We start from the raw sequence: 19,415 nt of genomic DNA on the forward strand, positions 1-19,415 counted from the left end.
AAAATTTACCCTTTGGGATGATTAGCAGTCATCTGTTGTAGTATTTTAGAGCACTGTAAAATTTTGAGCCATGTTAACTTTGCCTTTAGAATATGCATACATGCAGGCTTATAATGTGCCATAAATATTGAGAAATTTTATTTTAAATAAGTAATCTGATCATGTTAGGTATAAGTATCATAATTTAATTTACTCTGCCATATGTTTATATATTTTTGAAATTTTGATGTTCAACTTGTCTAATGTCATCACTTTACCACCAAATTTAGAAATGCATAAATCATAATGGAGAGAAATCACCTGAGAATGAAACAATTGTAGAAATAATGCACTGCCTTTTTGGAAATTTCAAGTTTGAAACTTGATTGTATTTGTGAGAAGGTCATTCAGAAGGAGATAGTTTCCAATGAAATTAAAACATTCACTTTTTTATAATTTCCTTTAAGTTTCATGTTTAGAGACCCTTTAGTCCACTTAACAGTCCCAATACTTGCTACCCAGAGGGTGATTCTAGGATCAGGGGCATCACCTAAGAACTTGTTGGAAAAGTAGAATGTGAGACACTATGCTTGACACCCTAAATCCAAATCTCTATTTTAACAATCTCCATTAAAGTTTGGTCTAGACAGTGCCAAATATCTACACATTTTCAATGAATTTTAATAGGCTGTTGGAAATTATTGCAAACTTAGGAAAAACACATGAGTACTCTTTGGAAAATGCAAGGCTCCAGGGGACCTAGAGGAGAGAAAGGAAGCAAAGGGCGAGAGGTGCTGGGATGTGAATGAGTCCTTGCTCTGTAGCTCTAGTCTTCTCAGTGAAAAGTAGGTGAGAGCTGCTCACCAATTCTTCAGTTCTTTATCATTTGCTAGCAAGGGCAAAATTATTATTCTTGGAGAAACCTCTGAGGTCATGCAGTTTCAAGGCAGAATAAAAATTGGTGGAGTTCACAGAATTACAGAGCTAAAACGTACCTTAAAGTTCTCTTCTTCCAGCCTTTATCAGGAGCAAGTTAAAGCACAAAGATTACCCTGCTAGCAGCAGAGCTAGGATTTAGGTTCTAATAAAGTTTTCAAAGACGCTAGTTATCAGTACAGTTTTGAATCTTACAGTGTGAACAGCTGAAATATTCCATCACCTTATCTCCCATAGTCCTTTCAGTCTTAGAAAGGAAAGTCATAAATAGGAGCAGAATTGTTGAAATATCCAGAGACAAATGGAAACAGTGTTATGAGACCTGAAAACATGGAGTCTATCCAGCTGCTTCTGAATACAGTTAATCAAGTACTATATCATTTTATCAGTTTTCTTACACAATTCATACTATAAGATTGAACTTCTTGTTCTCTGTGTTTTTCACATTAATAAACTGGGGCATAGAATAAATATTGGCTAAGTTTGCATACTCAGATATCTAGTATTAAATCTAGTAATTTTTCTACTGTGCTACATTACTTCTCAAGGTAATTGAATAACTATAATTAAAATTATTAAAATATAATAATTTTAATATATTAAAATTAATAATTAATAATTTTATTAAATATAATAATTTTAATAGACTTAATAATAAATAATTAGATGCTTCCAATGGCAAAGATCTAATAAACTAAATGTACAGTATTATAAATGGAATAATCAAATATTAACAATAATTTGCAGTACCAAATTTTGTTCAAATAGGATTTCTCCTTTTCTTAATAATAGGAAAGTGTTCTGAAATAAATATGGTCTCTTTAGAAGACCACTCTGGCACTATGGTCTAATTGCTTACAAAATTTAGTTACACATATTCTGAATATAATTAATGTCCAATTACTTTTCCTTTGAATTGAGTGGAACTAAGCATGTGTTTGTAATAAATGCACACTGCTGATTTACTGTGATTTGAAATATAGAGTTTCTCACTTTCCTAACTCAACATTTTTTTGGTGTATTTTTCATGCTAGGCACTGATCTGTACCACTGAACTACATAGTCAGCCACTAACTAAACATTTCTTAAATAGCACAATTATTAACTTAACTTGTTGTCACTTTTTACCTGGTCTAACCTGTTTGATTTGGGAGCAACCTGAGCATCATTAGCATAGATGCAGGATACCCACCTACTCTATAATCTCTTGAATAAATTACCCATTGAACACTTCAGTGTCATGAAATGCCTGTTATCTCAGTGTTAAACAAAACAGAAAAACCAAATTGAGTATCACGGAACAATTATTTATTTATTTATTTATGGTGCTGGGGACACTGAGCAATTTTTAAAATTATTTTTGTGAAAGTCTATTGCTGATCCATTTTACTTTTTCAAATTTTCTTATATGCTGTTTGCACATCACAAGTGTATTCCAATCTACTTGAAATTTACATTTTCCTGCAGTATGTGCACTTAATCACATTTTTTTGAACATCTAGGCAGCTACATACAGTGTGAGAATCTAATTTTAGATCAGAACACTTGTGCTCAACAAACACTATGCAACAAAGAAAAAAAGGGAGCAAAATATGATGCTAAAAATAAGTCTTGTTTTTCATGTGACTGAGCAAGTTGACTGAGAAAATATTTGTTATGAATTCTATACCCATCTGTATGAAATGTTTCTCAGAGCTGCAATATAAGGAATTCTTTTAGTAGGTAAAATATGTTAGATTGATATTTACTGAAATCATAGAAGTATATATTTAGACTTTACTTATTCCCCTCCTCTTTTATTTATCTTTATCAGAAAGCAGGTAAATGGGAATATAATTTCAAGGTAAGTGATCTGTAAATGCAACCTAGCCGTGTCCCTGTGTAGAATTCCTAATAAAAACAATGGCTTGATTTACCCTTTGAAGCTTGAGTACATTAGACAGGTATTACCTTCCCGTATTTCCATTACCCCTTAGCTTTGATTTCACATTAGAATCAACTAGTGAATAGAAGTTTCAATAGATTAGTGTTGCATTTGTAGTTCCTCATTGTTAACCATCTTTGCTTGAGTTTTAGAATTCTTCTATCCCATTCTACTGACTGCACAGACTACTTTTTCAAGTGATCATATTTAATATTTGAATAACAACTTTACTATATTATTTTAAGAGTTGTTATTCTGTACTTGGTCAATAGGGGAAACCTAGTAATTATGTCATGAAATTAAATACTTAAAATAGTCCACGTTAATCCATTTATCATTATATATGATAACAATTTATTTCATTGATTTTATTTTAAACTTTTAGTATGCCAACTGGTACTTGTATGATTGACTCTTAAACAAACTATGCAGTCAGTTGTATTTGTTTACTTAAATATGTTTTTTAACAGTGTTCTTTTACACAAAGGTGTGATCTAATTATTCAATATTATGCCTTTATTTTGTCATCAAAATTGTTTCCCTAGCCTGTTTACAGCTGACTCTAAGTATGAATCATATCTTTGGAAGGGCAGATACGGCTTGTCTTATCAAGATGAAATATCTTGTCTTAGATACAAAACATACTAATGTATTTAATGATAGAAATCATTTTTATGCATATTAAAATAGTTTGATTTAGATTCATATGTCCAAGGAAATAATAGTGTCTTGCATTTCAGAAAAGAGCAATTAATTAATGTTTTATATAAACATAGTCCATCACTCACTTAGGGTTTATATCACTTTATTTTATAGCCAATATTTTAAATAAAGCCAAAGGTATTTGGCAGTAAGCTACATGTCAGCCTGTATGTCACATTGTCTTCAAAATTGAGTTAGCATGACAACCTTTTAATGAGGCATTTGAAACAAAAGAAAAAGGACTGATATGCTTAATGAAGAGCATTTTAAAGAAAAAAATTCTACACCCAATATAAAATCATGCAAGGTCATGAATGAACGGCAAGGGAGGAATATAGTCAATGAAAATTGTGAAAATAATAATTGAAATAACTATCAAAAGTACATACATATAAATCATATCATGAATGTCATTTTATCCATTTCTTTTTTTGTTCTGTCATTATGGCAAAAATGTATTTAACAAGCAAAACATAATACCAATGAAGATGCAGTGAAACTGACACAACATTGTACCCTGTCATATAGTAAGCCACAGCAGCTGCTGCTATTATCACTAAATTACTATCACAGATAGTTTTGGTAAAGAATTATACTAATTTGTGTTAAAATGTTCATACTTTTGTAATTTCACTTCTAAAACTCCTTTCTAAAGAAATTATTATAAATGTACACAAAGATATTTGTCATAGCATTCTTTGCAATAGTTCCAAATCAAAAAGAAGTTCCCCCAAAACAGAAAAGTTAGTTTTAGCAAATTCATTTCATACATATTATTTCCTACTAGTTTAAAAAGATTATTTTAATGATAGAAAATATTCCAACATAAATGGAAGAGGGATATTAAATTCTATGACCTCAATTATAAAAATATAGGGCTGGGGATATAGCTCAGTTGTTAGAGTCCCTGCCTATCAAGCAGGAGGTCCTGGGTTCAATCCCCAGAACTGCAAAAAGGAAAAAAAATTATATAAATATATATAAATGTTAAAATTACTACAAAACACACCTAAATATTAATAATTGTTTTCTCTCCTGAACAGAATACTCAGAAAAAAGTCATATTTTGCTTTTAAGAAAGAGTATTCTAAATAATTTTGTCCATTTTTTTAAAAAGAAAAATCATTTTTATGGCAGTGGGTTTTAGATTTCTAAATTTTCTCCAATTTGTGACTCTTTGGAACTACCTGAAGTAAATGTTTTTTCAACTTTTTTTCATAGCAATTCTATTCTGAAGAAAATATTGTAATTGTGTTTCTTATGATATTATAGTTTATTCATGCCATGAAGTCACTTTTCCTGGCCCTAATAGGCTAAATAAAATAATTTTTGTTTTTGTTTTTATGTCACAAAAAACCTTATAATTCATTAATTTTAATGACATGGAATTCACAATTCCTAACAGTAGGGCCTTTGGAATTGACATTATATTTACCAAGAAAAGTTCATTGGAAGAAGAAATGTTATTTAGAATAGGGGATGATCTAGCCTAGAAATTTCAAACAGTATCTAAGGAAAATTTAGATTTGGTTTATAAACAAATAAATTTGTCTTCTTAACAAATAAAACTATATCGTTTAAAGTATCATTTTACAAATAATATATGGTGAAGTATAATGCTATCTTTCCTATCTTTATAAATCATTTATCTACTATTTTTACTATAGAAGATAAATGCTCGAAACAATAAATCCAATGATTGTGTCCATTTAGCTGCCCCAGAAATGTAGTTTATTTTGGAAGTATTTATATTCTGCACTGGCCTTTCATTAAGTGTTTCAACCTACCACTTATTTAATATCTTCTGTGGGCTGGCACTGGGTTTGATGATGCAAGTAGCCATGGTCTATGGCCTTTCTGGAGTTTACGCTCCTGCAGAGAGGAAATCTATAGAAAGCATGAAACAGTCAAATCAATTAACTAATTAAAACTTATATGTAGAAAACTTGATGAAGTAAAGAGCCAAAATAGAATTGGTCTTTGTTCCCATTATTTCTGACTTTACAGCTGACCTCTAATGAATGTGTCAATGTATATGTGGAACCTTTAAAAACCCCAGGTTAGCCCCACATTCCTCAAGCAGGAACTATTGAAAACCATACTGTACAAACTGCAGCAATGTCTCAAAGATAAATTATTCCCCAGATTCTTTCCTGCAACCTACTAAAGTTTAAGGCAAAGGAATTAGAAGGCCAAGGACAGTAGTTGATAACTCTCTGGACGCAAGAACTACTTTGAATACACACTCACAAAATAGCACATTTGACTCCAAAAGGCATTTTATTACTAGATTGTGAGAACATAATCTTTTTTTATCCAAAATTCTTTCTCCAAAATGTTTCATCATTTGATCTCAAGTTCCTCTTCATAGTCTGTTTTATCTCCATTCAGTCCTGCTGAGTACCATTGACATTAAAACCATCTAAAAGGATGTGGCTCAGCTTCATGGATGCAATTATTGTGATGTGTGTCTTCCATCCTTATCCATTAGAAATTGTGTGTTGCCAGGATGATTGATTTATTACTGCCTTTATACTTGATTTTTGTCATTATTCATTATTTTCTTTGTCAAACAGACCCACACTCTTCTTCATATAATCACCCAGTCCTGTCTCTCACTAAGCAAAGTAGCTGATGGCTCTCAACATCCCACTGTGGAAACATGTAACGATAGCGCTTGGCAAAAATGGCTGCTAAGAAACTATACCAGAACAGAAGTTTTTAGGAATATTTTTGGGAATCTTACTAATTACTTTCTCTAATAATTTTTAGTGATTCATTTTACAGACGTCATTGTATTTCTTCTAGTACTTTGGTTGTGTTGGTCATTGAAATCTGGAAACTTCCTTAAAACGTAGTTAAGAAAAATTTTATGTATGTATGGAAATTTTTTTTGTCTTTTGTTTCTTTGCTTCCCATTAACTTGGACACTGTATATATTAAGTAGTATTTAGTCTATCATTAATAAATATGTTTTCTAGTTTTATATTTAAAATATATACAAATATAATTAATATTATATTTTACTAAATATTAACTTTCTTACGCTAATTATAGTCATGTCTATATGACAACAGTTTCTGTATCAGAAGTGAAAAAGTTCAATTAAAAAATCTAACAAAGTTAAAATATCTAACAGCTGAAAAAATGGAATCTTTAATTTTTATTGTTTATTTAATTTTGTTAATTTTTAATAGGTGCTTTGGTTATTTGTAGATGTAGCACATTATTAAGTTTATATTTATTTTAATCTGACATTAAGAAAATTCATTAAATACTAAATAAGATGTAATTTTCAATAACTTTATGAAAAAAAATTTCTGAGCATTTCTTTGTGGCTGGTGAAATGATATAACAATAAAATTTTTTAAAAAATAATATCTTTTATCTCTCCTTGTATAATTTGTAACTATCTTCTCGGTAAGGAATAAAACAAATCATATAGTTCAAATCAGCAAACTGGTAAGCAATTCTGGTAAACAGTGCAAATAAGAATATGTCCTAGTTATTGATTTTATGGGATTTATTACTCAGTAAATGTGGTTTTACTTTATCCAATACCTTACTATGAGAACGCATGGGTGATTAGTGAGATTTTCTGGTTCCCATGAACTCACTAACAGTTGTTAGTGGAAGACACATGGAGCTTGGATTGCTTGTAATATAGCTGGCAATGCAAGTATGGAAATTGGTTGGCAACAGGGGTGTTTTTGGATTTGAATGACATTTGAGACAAGGACATTCTGAATATAAGTCAGAAAAGTTTAGACCCTTTCCATGAAGAGGACTTGTATGGAAGGCAATTTTTATATATTATATTAGTGGGTTTTCAGAGTAACCATACCTGGTATGTGCAGTGTCCAACAATGTGCAGCTAAACCTTTAATCTCACAAGGCTACCTTATAGAGTTCTAAGGCAGAGACCATAACTTGCTTCTTTCAGTAGGAGAACTTATGGCAGTTCCCACAGTACTTCTTACAGGCTTCTAGAAGTCAGTTTCTACACAGGCAACAGTCCAGTGGGAGATTATTGTAGGGAACATTCCTCAAGTGTATCTGACAGCAGTCACTGACACCATGGTCTAAGTAAGCCAAACAGTCTGAACAGAGAAACTGAGGTAATGGTGAAGACTCACCATGGAATGAAGGACTTTGCAGTTGCTGAGGCTGAGTTTGAACTGAGGGGAGGCCTCGTTCTGTCATGCATCCAGAAAGCTGTGATGTGAGCTCCTCTGCGCTGCCTTGCCTCATGCTGTGTGCTAGAGTTTGCCATTCCCCCAGTCCCTTGTCTCAGACCTGTTGCTGGGCAGAATTGCTTAGGCATGCTTGGTTTGTTTACACTACCTGGACCCTCGAGGTATAGTTCACCTATAGGCTGGCTCTGTTACACTTCAACAAGCACGTTAACCTGATTGGATAATGTGCCTATATATGTCCTGTGCAACCCTAAATAAAATTAGATCTGTGCCTTCAGAGCTTGATCTCTGATGCCTTAGTAAGTGCGCAGGGTAAGGCTAGGTAGGGTAGGTATCGTTTGTCCTCACCCTTAGCAAACTCATCTCTGAACATCTACAATTATGGGATCCATTCAGCCAGATGTAGAAACTATCCTGGCTTATAATAGCCTTATCCTCCCAGGAGATATCTCCTGTACCAGTTCTACAGGCAGTTCCAAGAACCCAATGGGACAGGAGTATACACTCAAAGAATCCCCACATTTTGGTTTCCTACGTGACTTTGGTATTCTTACCCATTGTTCAGTTGCAGAAGCAATTTATCAATCAGCGGTCATTTTTACCATAAACTGTGTTGCCTAGAAACATAGTTAACCATTTTATCTTTATCAGGTTGCTAAGGGACCAGAGTGAGTTAGCTGACTCAAGGTCTAATTTTTTTTAGCAGAAGAGGAAGGGGCATTGGTAAGTCTAACCAAGTATTTTCTGACAAAGAATCTGCTTCTTCAAAATGATTTGGTGGCTTGCTCAGGTATCCAAAGTAAGTTGGGGAAGAGGAATTCACACAAGTCTCTCTGAGCCTAAAATGTCTGGTTTTCTACTGTACTTCAGTAAAAAGGAGAGATTTTTGCTTGGTTCTTTGTTATATTAGCAGCAGTGTGTTTGGGCTATTAATGAATTCCTTCAAAAGAAATATTTATGCATTTTTAGATAGAACAATGCTTAATAGTATTTTTTAAATTGTCATTATTTTTGTAGCTTATAACAATTCAATCCTTAAAGGAAAAAAAAAAAAATCTCAGTTTGTTCCATTATGGCCTAAGGTATCTGATCTGAAAATTGATCAAAGAATTCATCCACTGTGATGTGTTATCAGCTTAGATTACCACAATGCTAGGGCTTTGTGCGATAGTTCAATGGGCAATAATGTTCTGGATATAAGTAAAATTCATAGTTTCTTACAAAAAGGACCTAATAGAAGCATGGAATAGTAAGTGATTTTCTTTGAAAGGAGAATATGTACACAAATGATCTCAGGTAACAAAACTGAAAGTTTTTTTAGAGAAAAAAAGTTGCTTTTGTTTAGTTTGGATTTTTTTAAACCGGCTGGTGGTTGAACTTCTGGCATGATGAGAATAAATCAACTATCTTCATGCCTAGCTATCTGTGATAATTTCTTTTTTCTTCATTTTTTAGCATAAATAGCTTGATTCATGTATTAAAAAGCAGCAACAAAGGTCTCCATCTTGAAATCTCCTTCACTTCTAATTGTATTGCTCTTTTTAATTCTATTGGGCATCCTCCATCACAGCCAGTTCTCTGTTCTGACTTTCCTCACAACAATGCAGTTCTGGGTGTTTTCAGTCCTAATCTAAACAAATAATAATTAACTTGCTGGTGATTCTGTACAAATTTTATCTCATGTCCCCTGCATTTATTTTTAAGCAGTTTTCAAGACAATGTAAGAGAGTGGAAGGAAGGAAGGAAGGAAGGAAGGAAGGAAGGAAGGAAGGAAGGAAGGAAGGAAGGAAGAGAGGGAGGGGGAAAGATTTTTCAACTCTTAATTTTGATAATTTGCAAAAAAAAAAAAGGGGGGGGAATCTGGGGCGCTGTTTTCAAGATATAACCACAAATCACCTTATAAACTTTTTCTATTTGGGGAGTTTTTCATCTAATGTGGTTCTAGGCATTGCCTATGAAACTGAGCAGAATTTTATATAATTAGTATATATAAAGCATATGGATTTAAAATGTACATCTGGAAATTCCAAAAATGTGATTTTCAATATAATTGAGGGTGATTATTAAAATTATGAAGTAAAAAATAAGCATAGTATTTAAAATATATACTCATAACATCCCTGCTATTATTTTACATTCATATCTTGGGTCCTTAAAAAAGTATATCAAGATACGGTGACCATACTATCAAGTAAGACAGATCATTTGTTGCCGTGAATCACTCCTTTAAAATGAACATCAGATACTATGGTTTGTTTAATATTTTGAAATAGGAACATCACTAGCAGTTTTGTTAATTTGGGTCACAGCTGTGACATCTATTTGCATGTTTACCAAATAGTTACTGAATAACACATGCCTAAGAAAACTAAGCCTTTGTGAAAGCTTTTAAATATTTGAAGCCCTCAACTATACTCAGAACTCACATTGGGCTTTTTGCAAAGAAGCCTGAATTCTTGGCAACCCATGATAAGTGTCGTCCAATTGCTTTAACCATCTGCAAATAAAGGTGCATTAAACAAGAATAGCTCCTTAATTGTCAGAGTTGTATAATTGACTCAAAGAAACCTGTGCACAGCTCCTTCTACAACCATATCACAATGATGTAATATACTGAAAAAATCATAAAGGATTTTTTAAAGAGTTTTTGTTTTATCTGATGAGCTAGTAAAGTTAAAAATTAAAGAGCCTGAGTTGATTATTGATTATCTTTTACAGAGACTTACGCTGAGACATGTTAACAGTAACCAATGTCTAGATGAACCTTCTGAAGAAGACAAAATGGTGCCTACCATGCAGGACTGTAGTGGAAGCAGATCCCAACAATGGCTGCTAAGGAACATGACCCTGGGGGTGTGAAGACCATTTCCCCCAAGCCATGAAAGTGTCTACACTTTTGGTTTTCCATTATTTCAAAGAGGGGAAAATATTAACTGCTGAAATGAAAGTTTTAAAACTCCTTTTAGTATTCTAAAACATAGTTATTTATAATTCATTTTTAGGAATGTTGAATTATTTCCCTACTAAAATTTGTATTCAATTGAATAAGCACATAAAAAAAAACATCGATAATAGAAAGTGTTATTAAACATTGGAACAACTTGAGAAACAAATTGTGTTTGCTTTAAAAAAATCTTACTGCCCTCATGTCACAAGGTTAATGGGAGGTTAATTTATTTTTTGTTGTCATAGTGATTGAGAGAGATATAATGTAAATGCCTTACAAAATATCTTCATTATGAAATACTATCAATTGCTTTGTATACTCACTCTTTGTACTGGACCTACATAGGAACATGTTGAATTTCTATGTCAACAACTATGATTACATTAAATTATTTCTGAGTATTGAATTCAATATACAAAATATTAGGCTCTACTTTTTGTACCAGAAAAAAAAAATGAAATTGGATATTGAATTTGTAGAGTCTGTATACAAACATCGCATGTAAACAAAAAAGGAAAGAAGAATTTGAAAATTCACTTTAAATAGGAAATGTAAATTCAAATGAAGCAAGCCAAAATTAGCAGATATTGAGGGGAATGATGGAGGGAAATGGAAACAATCCTTGAAAGAGACATGGCAGCTGGGTTGCAGTCATTTCTAATTTAGATTGAAGACAAACAACCTAGTTCCTAGAGTTTAAACAGCACAAACCTAGTCCTTAGCCATGTCTCTGTCACCACAAACAACCCCATCTCTTTTCTCCTTACTCTAGAGGATGTGGCTTATCACTTACATGGTAGAGAATTGCAGGACAAAATTAGAGTTTTAGACTTAATTTTTAACTCTTTAACATTTAGAAATTTAAGTTTGATCACTATTGTAGTTTTAATCTTTAACTTTAATGAAATGAATGCATCCTTATTAGAATTTCAATTGCTATGCCATCATGTCTAACATTTCCATCACCAGGGAAGTGAACTTAATGTACATTCATTAAACTTTCGTTTTAATTAAACTGCTAGATGTCAATTACTATAAATTTTGACTCAAGGAACACAGTCATAATTAGGGAAGCTTTACATGCTGTTCATCTTAGAACACTTTGTGTTCAAAATACATGAGCAGTAGAAAAAAAGGAAGAAAAATCAGCCAGTGTGATTCTTACTAATAAGTTTCTGTATTTGACCTTATTTTAAGTGCCCATAAAATTGCTTCACACAAGTATTTTATTCATGATAAATGTTCTGAGCAGCTCAAAATAAATGAAGGCTCGGAGTGGGGCAAAAGATGGAAGACATGTCTTCTGGACCAGAAGATTCAAATTTTTTGACCCTCATCTTTATTATAAAAGTTCTTAAATAAGGCATTAATCCCTTTGTCTACGTACAACTGCCCCTTCCACCTACACTGTTTGATAATGAAAAGACAAACGTTTTCTGAAGGTTAATAAAATCTTGAATGGTTGTCTTAGGTAGCATTCTTTCTTCCTTTGACTTTGTGTTGGTTCAATTCTAGAGAAGGAATCTACAAACTGGAGCATTTCAGGTTTGCTCTTATCAATGTAAACATCCACACGTGGCAGTCTCTGGAAAGACCTGAATTTTCTAAAATTGTAAGCAGAAGTTTGAATGTCAGGGTATTTTTTTGTCTTTTTTGAGGTAGACTTTGTAGTTGACAACAAATTTAGAGAGGCAGATCTGACACCCAAGAGGCAGTGAATCACTACCTTAAATTGATCATGGCCTCTCAGATCAGCTGAGGCCTGACAACAATCCCACTTCCCATTTCTTACTATTTTTCCCTTCATTTTCTTCTTGTCCTGAATAAAATGGCCCTGTACAAAATCAACGCTGTTCTTTAAAACTGAAAAGCTTAAACTCTTAAGGGTCATTATTTATTTATTTATTTTTTGGTGCATTGTAATCATATTCAATAGTGAGACTCACTATTGTTATGTACATGTACATAACATAATTTGATCAATATCATTCCCCAGTGTGTCCCCTTTCCCACTCCTCCCTCCTCAACCACTTGCTCTACTCTGCCTATCTCCCTTCTATTATTACTATTATTATTTTAATTAGTACATTATAATTGTATATATAAGCCACATTCATTGTGGTATATTCATACATGGACATAGCATACTTTGATAGACTTCATTCCTCAGCACTTCCCCATTTTCCCCCCACCCACTTGATCTTCCTCTACTCTAATTAGTTTCCCTTCTATTTTCATAATATCTCCTTTCTTAAGTTATTTTTTATTCTCTCCCTTTGTTTTCTTTAGTTTTCACTTAGAAAACATTTGATGCTTGGCTTTCTGAGTCTGGCTTATTTCACTTGGCATGATGTTCTCCAGTTCCATCCGTTTACCAGTAAATGACATAATTTCATTCTTCTTTACAGCTGAGTAAAACTCCAAAACTTCATTATTTCTTTATATACACTTCCTTTATTCATTCATCTATTGACAGGCAGCTAGGCTGATTCTATAACTTGGCTGTTGGTAATTGCACTATTATGAACATTGATATACATGTATCACTATAGTGTGCTGATAGTTGTTCTCTAGCTAACAGTGGGATAACCGGGTTATATGGAGGACCCTAGTCATTCGAGGAATCTTCATACAACTCTCCAAGGTGGTCATACTAATTTGCAGTCCCACCAACAATATCAGTTTGCATTTTCTCCAAATGAAATGCAATGACAGATATTTGTGTTCTTTATGATTGCCATTCTAATTGGAGTGAGAGGAATTTCAGGGTAGCTGTGATATGCATTTCCCTGATCACTAAGAATGTTTAAACTTTGTCATACATTTGTTGACTATATGCATTTCCTTTTTTGAGAAATGTCTGTTTAGATCATTTGCCCATTTATTGATTGGGATATTTCAGGGTATTTTTTGGTTTGTTTTAAGGTTTTTTGTTTCTTTATATATTTTGGATATTAATGAACTTTCGGAGGAGTAACTGACAAATGGTATTTTATGTATCTTCCACTTATTTTTGATTTGTTAATCAAAAGGCATGTATCAACTAGTAAATGGTTAAATGACAAATTTTTAAAAATACAATTACTTCATGTAAGCTGAATTTGAAGTATTTCAGGAGCACTTTAAATGATTGAAATCTTATTATTGTCCTAGAGAAAATACATGAAAACCTAAACCTGCATGAATTTCATGCTAGGGAAGAATTTTTAAAGATTATTCAGATGGTTGGAAATATACCATTATGGTGTCTAACAAATAAAGACATAGAATATGATAAAGCATCCCAAACTAGAAAACAATGAAAACATTCAAATTTTCTTTCAAAAATATTTGCCTATAGTATAGAAAATTAAAACCATTGGATTTGCAAAGCATTCCTTATTCAAACCACCCTCTTCCAAGGTGTTTCTCATCTGAGCTAATGCAACTCTAACCTTCTAGATGCTCAGGTCAGAAATCTAAAATTACTGTTTTCTTCTTTCTCATCTTTCTATTATCAAATTCACTTGATGCTACCTTTGAAATATGACCAGAAACCAATGTTTTCCCACCATATTCACTGTGGGTCACTGATTCCAAACTTTTTATTTGCACCATGCTTATAGTTTGGTTTCCCACTTTTGCACTCCTTGTCTCAGTCTTTTCTCAATGTAATAGATATAGTGATTCTGTTAAATATCCATGATTGTGTCATTTCCCTGCACCCAATCTTCCTATGATTTTTTCATTTCTCCTCAGAGGCCTTCAAGGTACCTCCTGATGACAGCTGAGTCCACAGACCCTCATACCCTGTGTTACAGATGAACACATACTCTCTCTCTCTCTCTCCTCTCTCTCTCTCTCTCTCTCTCTCTCTCTCTCTCTCTCTCTCTCTCTCACACTCACACACACACACACACACACACACACACACACCTGTGTTTCTTATCTCTTACATCTCACTTTTTACTTACTCCAACTGGTTATCAAGTGAGTTCCTGCATTAGTATATTGTTCCCTCTGCAGGACAGAGCTCTTACTCATTTTCTTTAGATCTCTGTTCAAATATGACCTCATCAGTAAGGCAAACGGTTGTCCTGCTGCCCACTTATCTCCTGTACCTCTGACAAGCTATTTAGTTCTTCTGTCTGCCCTTCCATCCCTCCCAGTCCCCCTAGAATATGTTTTGTTTGCCTTTTAATTTTTGTTTTTGCTTGTTTGTTTGTTTTTTGCTGCTCTGGGGGATAGAGCCCAGGGCCTCACCCATGTTGGGTAAGTGCTCTTACTAAGCTACACCCCCAGCCCAGTAAGTTCATTTTAAAGGTAGTGTGTGTATTTGTCAGTTTTGTTCACTAGGTACCCTCATTATCTGGTATAGTTCCTAGCACATACTAAGTACTCTTTAAATATTTCTTGAACTAATGAACTGAAAAGTGTGTATTAAAGTTGCTAAGTGCTACTGTGTAATTCTTTTTTGTATGTTAAAATTTAAAGTCCAGTAATATATTTATATAAGATTTGCATAACTTTGTCTCCAAATAATAATTTTCTTCCTAACATCCTTCATATTAAAATATGGACTATATGTTGTTCTCTGTAATAAAATATCCTGCCTTATAGAAATGAAATATGACATTTATATTAATGCTGCTATATTATATAAGTTGCTTCATTAAGCTAAAAATAATTTTAATATTAATTTGTTGGGTTGTGTTCAACGAACCCCTGAAAGTCTTAAGATTTTAAATTTTAGAGGGAGGTATATTACATTTTCTTAAAATTTTTACATATTTTCATGGTCTAATAATAACTGTTACAATATTTATTTTCTAAGTGCAAGTCTATGAAGAAAAACAATTACAGAAAACTTAAAAACTTTACAGATGATCTGTCCTTAGGTTCTGTGTTTCTAGATAATAAGGCTGAGACTCAGATAGGTAACAGTTTCCCAGGGATCCTACAGGTACAAACAATGAGACCAGGACTCCTCATTGTTAATATATAACTTCATACTCTTGCTCCAAAATATTACAAAAAGGGCATAACTGTGAGAAAAATGTCTTCATTAAAAATTTTGCTATTAGTACATTGATTCTTTAGAAATATTTAAATTCTTACATCTTTCATACTTACATAAAATTTGTTCTACAAAAAAACAGCACAGGCAATAAGACCTGAAAGGGGGGGAAAAAAAAAAAAAGAAGAAGAGGAAGAAGAAATTTCCTGAAAACAGCATGATTACAGAACAATAAGACATTCTAGAATCATTAAGCAAACTGTGTTTCAGGGAAACAAAACTAAGTCTCTTAAATTGTAGTAACCTATGGAGCACAGTCTCTTCTGTTTTCTTTATAATTATCTTCAAGTTAAATGTAAAGCTAGCCTACAGTTTGCACAGAGAATTAGACCATCTATTATTGTGAACATTTGTTAGTTCTATGTTACTAAGTTTCAAAGGCTGCAGGGTGATCAGCAGATTTTTCTAGGCTTCCCAGAGTTACTCTGTAGACTCTATTAAGCATAAGTCATAAATTTGATTTTGCTTTGGTGCTTAGAAACAGTCTAATAAATAAAAAAGAAAAAATGAATAAAAGGAGAAGAAAATAAAATACAATAAGTTAGCTGGACCACTTTTTAAAAACTTTTTAAAAAAATTGCTGGGAGGTTGGAATCATACTAAAATGGCTTAAATGCACTCCAAAATATTGACTTTCCCACACACACATTGTTCCCACCATTTAAGAAATAAGAGTCATACACAATCATAACCACTTCAACTTGGATCTCATCTGTAGATGCTAAATCTAGTCTCAGAGGCTGCAAAACTTTTATGATTTTTTATGTTATAAAAAAGAAATTAAAGATCTTAATGGATGTGTGAATATTCACAACTAGTCATTCTGCATAATTGATATCTTCAAGTCCTGAATATATTTCCAATTCATTTGGGTCACTTAAATTCAATTTTCTTAAGGCAGCTTGTGTTGCAGGATTCAGCTTCCTAACCCTTTTCTCCAGTGTGTTAAAATAAGGACTAGATAAGATCAATCCCTCTTCTCTATAGTACAGGATGCATCTGGTTTGACTATATGATGTTCAAACTGCTATTAAATATAAGGTATTGTATAAATTTAAGGTGTTAAGTGAACACCAGAAATGTTGTTTTAAATACTTTGTGTAAATTTGTGCCCAACTTTTGTTTTATATTGTTCAATAAATTCTAAAGGAAATTTTCATTGTATTTGTTTTTAAAATCGTTCTGAAATAGTGATGCAGGGCAGTCTTTTGTCAACTGTCTTTTAAAACAAAGACCACTTTAATGACTTCTGTCACCATTATATAAAGTTATTTGTTTTTGTTAAGGAGAACAAATCTAATGAGTTAAAAGGAAAATGAAAAATTAAATGATTAAGGCTTTATCTATAATATATCTATTTTAACAACTGAAATTTTCATTGTGCATTCACTTAGTGTAAAAATGAATATCAGCTGCTGTTTGGTTCCATACTTTCAGCTAAGAATAGCACAAGGGGAACAAAAAAAGGACTTGCTGATCTTATGAATTTGGGGGGGGGGGGGAGTTTATGTTTTCTCAGAAAGTGTAGTCACAGCTAGAGAGAAGTAATTTCAAAAATGTTCGAGATATATGCTTGACAGTTCTTTAGCATTTATAAAAGTAAATTGTGCATAAAAATTAAACATTTTAAAAATTGTAAGCATTACCAAATGGTATAATTGTTCTTTTACTGTAAATTTAAATATTTATACATTTTTGTAGAATTAAAATATGCCAATTTAGTTTTCCCTTGGTATATGTTGTCTTTTTTAAAAAAAAAAATTGTGAGAATTTCAAACAGATAAACGACTTCAGTATTTTGTGCTTATGTTCCATTTTGTAGATGATTTAAATAAATGATTAAGTGCCTATGGATATCTCTTAGCTAGAAAATCTTGCGATTCCAGTACAATTTTAATACCAAAACCATATGAAACATATGAAAAAAATGAAATAGAAATATTAAAATGTGCATGAATTTAAACTATTATTTTATTTTTATTTTACCGTGATTTAAGACTGACATTTTTCCTTTCATAAACTTTTTTCTCTATTTTATAAAAATAACTTTGAAAAGACAAATTAGAATGCCTCCAATTATATGATGAAAAAAATATTTTTTTAGAATGCAGTGGGTCATACTCAGTTTGTTGTTTCTTTTGCTAGAATTCTGAAAGACAGTCTCCCAGAGCTGGTGGCGGGTAGGGGCTCTCCTTGGCACAGTAATTTTCAAACATCTACTCCACAATCCTGGCCATAATCAGAAGTAAGGTAGAAAACATGAAATTCATTTAATTTGCTAGGTTAGTAAGAAGAAAAGAAGGAAGGGAAAATGAAGGAGGCAGGAATGGAAGGAGGGAGGAAGGAGAAAAGGAAAGATGAATTCCAATATTACCTGTTTTCATAATTTTCTTCTGAAAAAAACTCATCTTTAGATGATTTTCATGTCCCTTGGTTTTCCCAAACTTTTTCTATGACTGCTGTCAAGTTTAAAGGACCTTATAGATTTTCTGTTTTACAAAGAAAAAGTCCATCCTTTTTAAAAAAATTTTTTTATAAACCAAGTAGGGCTTCATGATTCCAACTCTGCTACTGTCTTTCTGTTCCTCTTGTCTGTGTAAGTAGCCTTGAATTTCTGGTGCTAGCCAGGTACTTAATTTAACCTAACCCCACTCACCTAAGGTTTTGACTGATCCATAACTTACTGGGTTTTGCTCTTTTTCAGAACCTGTGGTGAAAACAAAGTGTGAACTCTTGTACTTAGCAACTGGGATTTCCTTCAACTCAGCCAAGGAAAGGATTAGGTGGCTTCTATGCTGACTCATTCTTTCCTGACATACTGATTCTCTTTTCTACTTGACAGAGGCGATAACTTCCCAATCTCTGCCTCTACTATCAGAAAGAGTTGGCAGTGAGTCAACTGAATTCTTTTTCATAAACTTCTCTTCACCAGTTTTGTAAGTTTGGTGAAGTGGAATCCTAGACAAACATTCATACATCTAAAATAGATTTTGCAAATTTTCCTACTCATGAAACACATAAACTTCATGCAGCCAACAGTCATCATCTACTGCAAGTTAAATTACATACGATCTAGGCTATGCACACAACATCATCCAATCAAGATCAGAATTGTGAATGACCCTTACAAGTATTAGTGGAACCTGTGTTTTCAGTTCCTAAATTCACAGCTTGATTTTTCTGTGTACATGTACAGATTCTTGCCTTTAAATTATGACATAGAGTTAAATTTAATATATAGAAACATGTCAACATTCTTCCTATATTAGTCCATTTTTTTTCCCAACATTCTTAGTGCTTTTAAACTCTGGCTTCCATTAGCCAAGTTAGAAACATGAGGCCCAGTAGATCACTGTCTCTTCCTTTAGATATAGTTTTTCATGTCTTGAGTTTCTTCCTAGCTCCCTGGTCAATTGTTTTAATTTTCCTTTGCAGGTCTTTCCTTCTCCCTTCACCTCCATTTCCCAATATGAGACTGCTTCAAGGTGCAGTCCTTGGTCCTCTTCTCAATATGCATTCACTTCCTGGGAGATCTCATCCCGAACAATGGATTTCTATGTTACTGCCCAATATCTCCCTCCTCCAGTTCAAATACATTTTCTTTTCTTTTTGCAGTATTGAACACCCAGGACTTTGCACATGCTAGGCAACTGTTCTACCTTGATTTATAATTCA

At 32.8% G+C, this 19,415-nt stretch overlaps 1 protein-coding gene across 3 annotated transcripts in view; it reads left to right on the forward strand.

Annotated features, from left to right (window-relative positions):
- GALNT13 (polypeptide N-acetylgalactosaminyltransferase 13) overlaps nucleotides 1-14,494 on the forward strand; it is a 563,464-nt gene extending 548,970 nt beyond the window's left edge. For 2 of the 3 annotated variants that reach the window (XM_079134477.1, XM_079134476.1), the window contains 2 exons: nucleotides 2,729-2,758; nucleotides 6,118-6,507. In XM_079134477.1, coding sequence (XP_078990603.1) covers nucleotides 2,729-2,758; nucleotides 6,118-6,303 — 216 coding nt within the window. In that variant the 3' untranslated portion in view covers nucleotides 6,304-6,507. Of the gene's footprint in view, nucleotides 1-2,728; nucleotides 2,759-6,117; nucleotides 6,508-10,455 lie in introns of those variants that run through there. The other variant, XM_079134478.1, reaches the window with a different exon arrangement.
- Nucleotides 14,495-19,415: the final 4,921 nt, after the last annotated feature.

This window comes from Sciurus vulgaris (genome assembly GCF_902686455.1).
Source record: "Sciurus vulgaris genome assembly, chromosome: 3".
Lineage (NCBI taxonomy): Eukaryota > Metazoa > Chordata > Mammalia > Rodentia > Sciuridae > Sciurus > Sciurus vulgaris.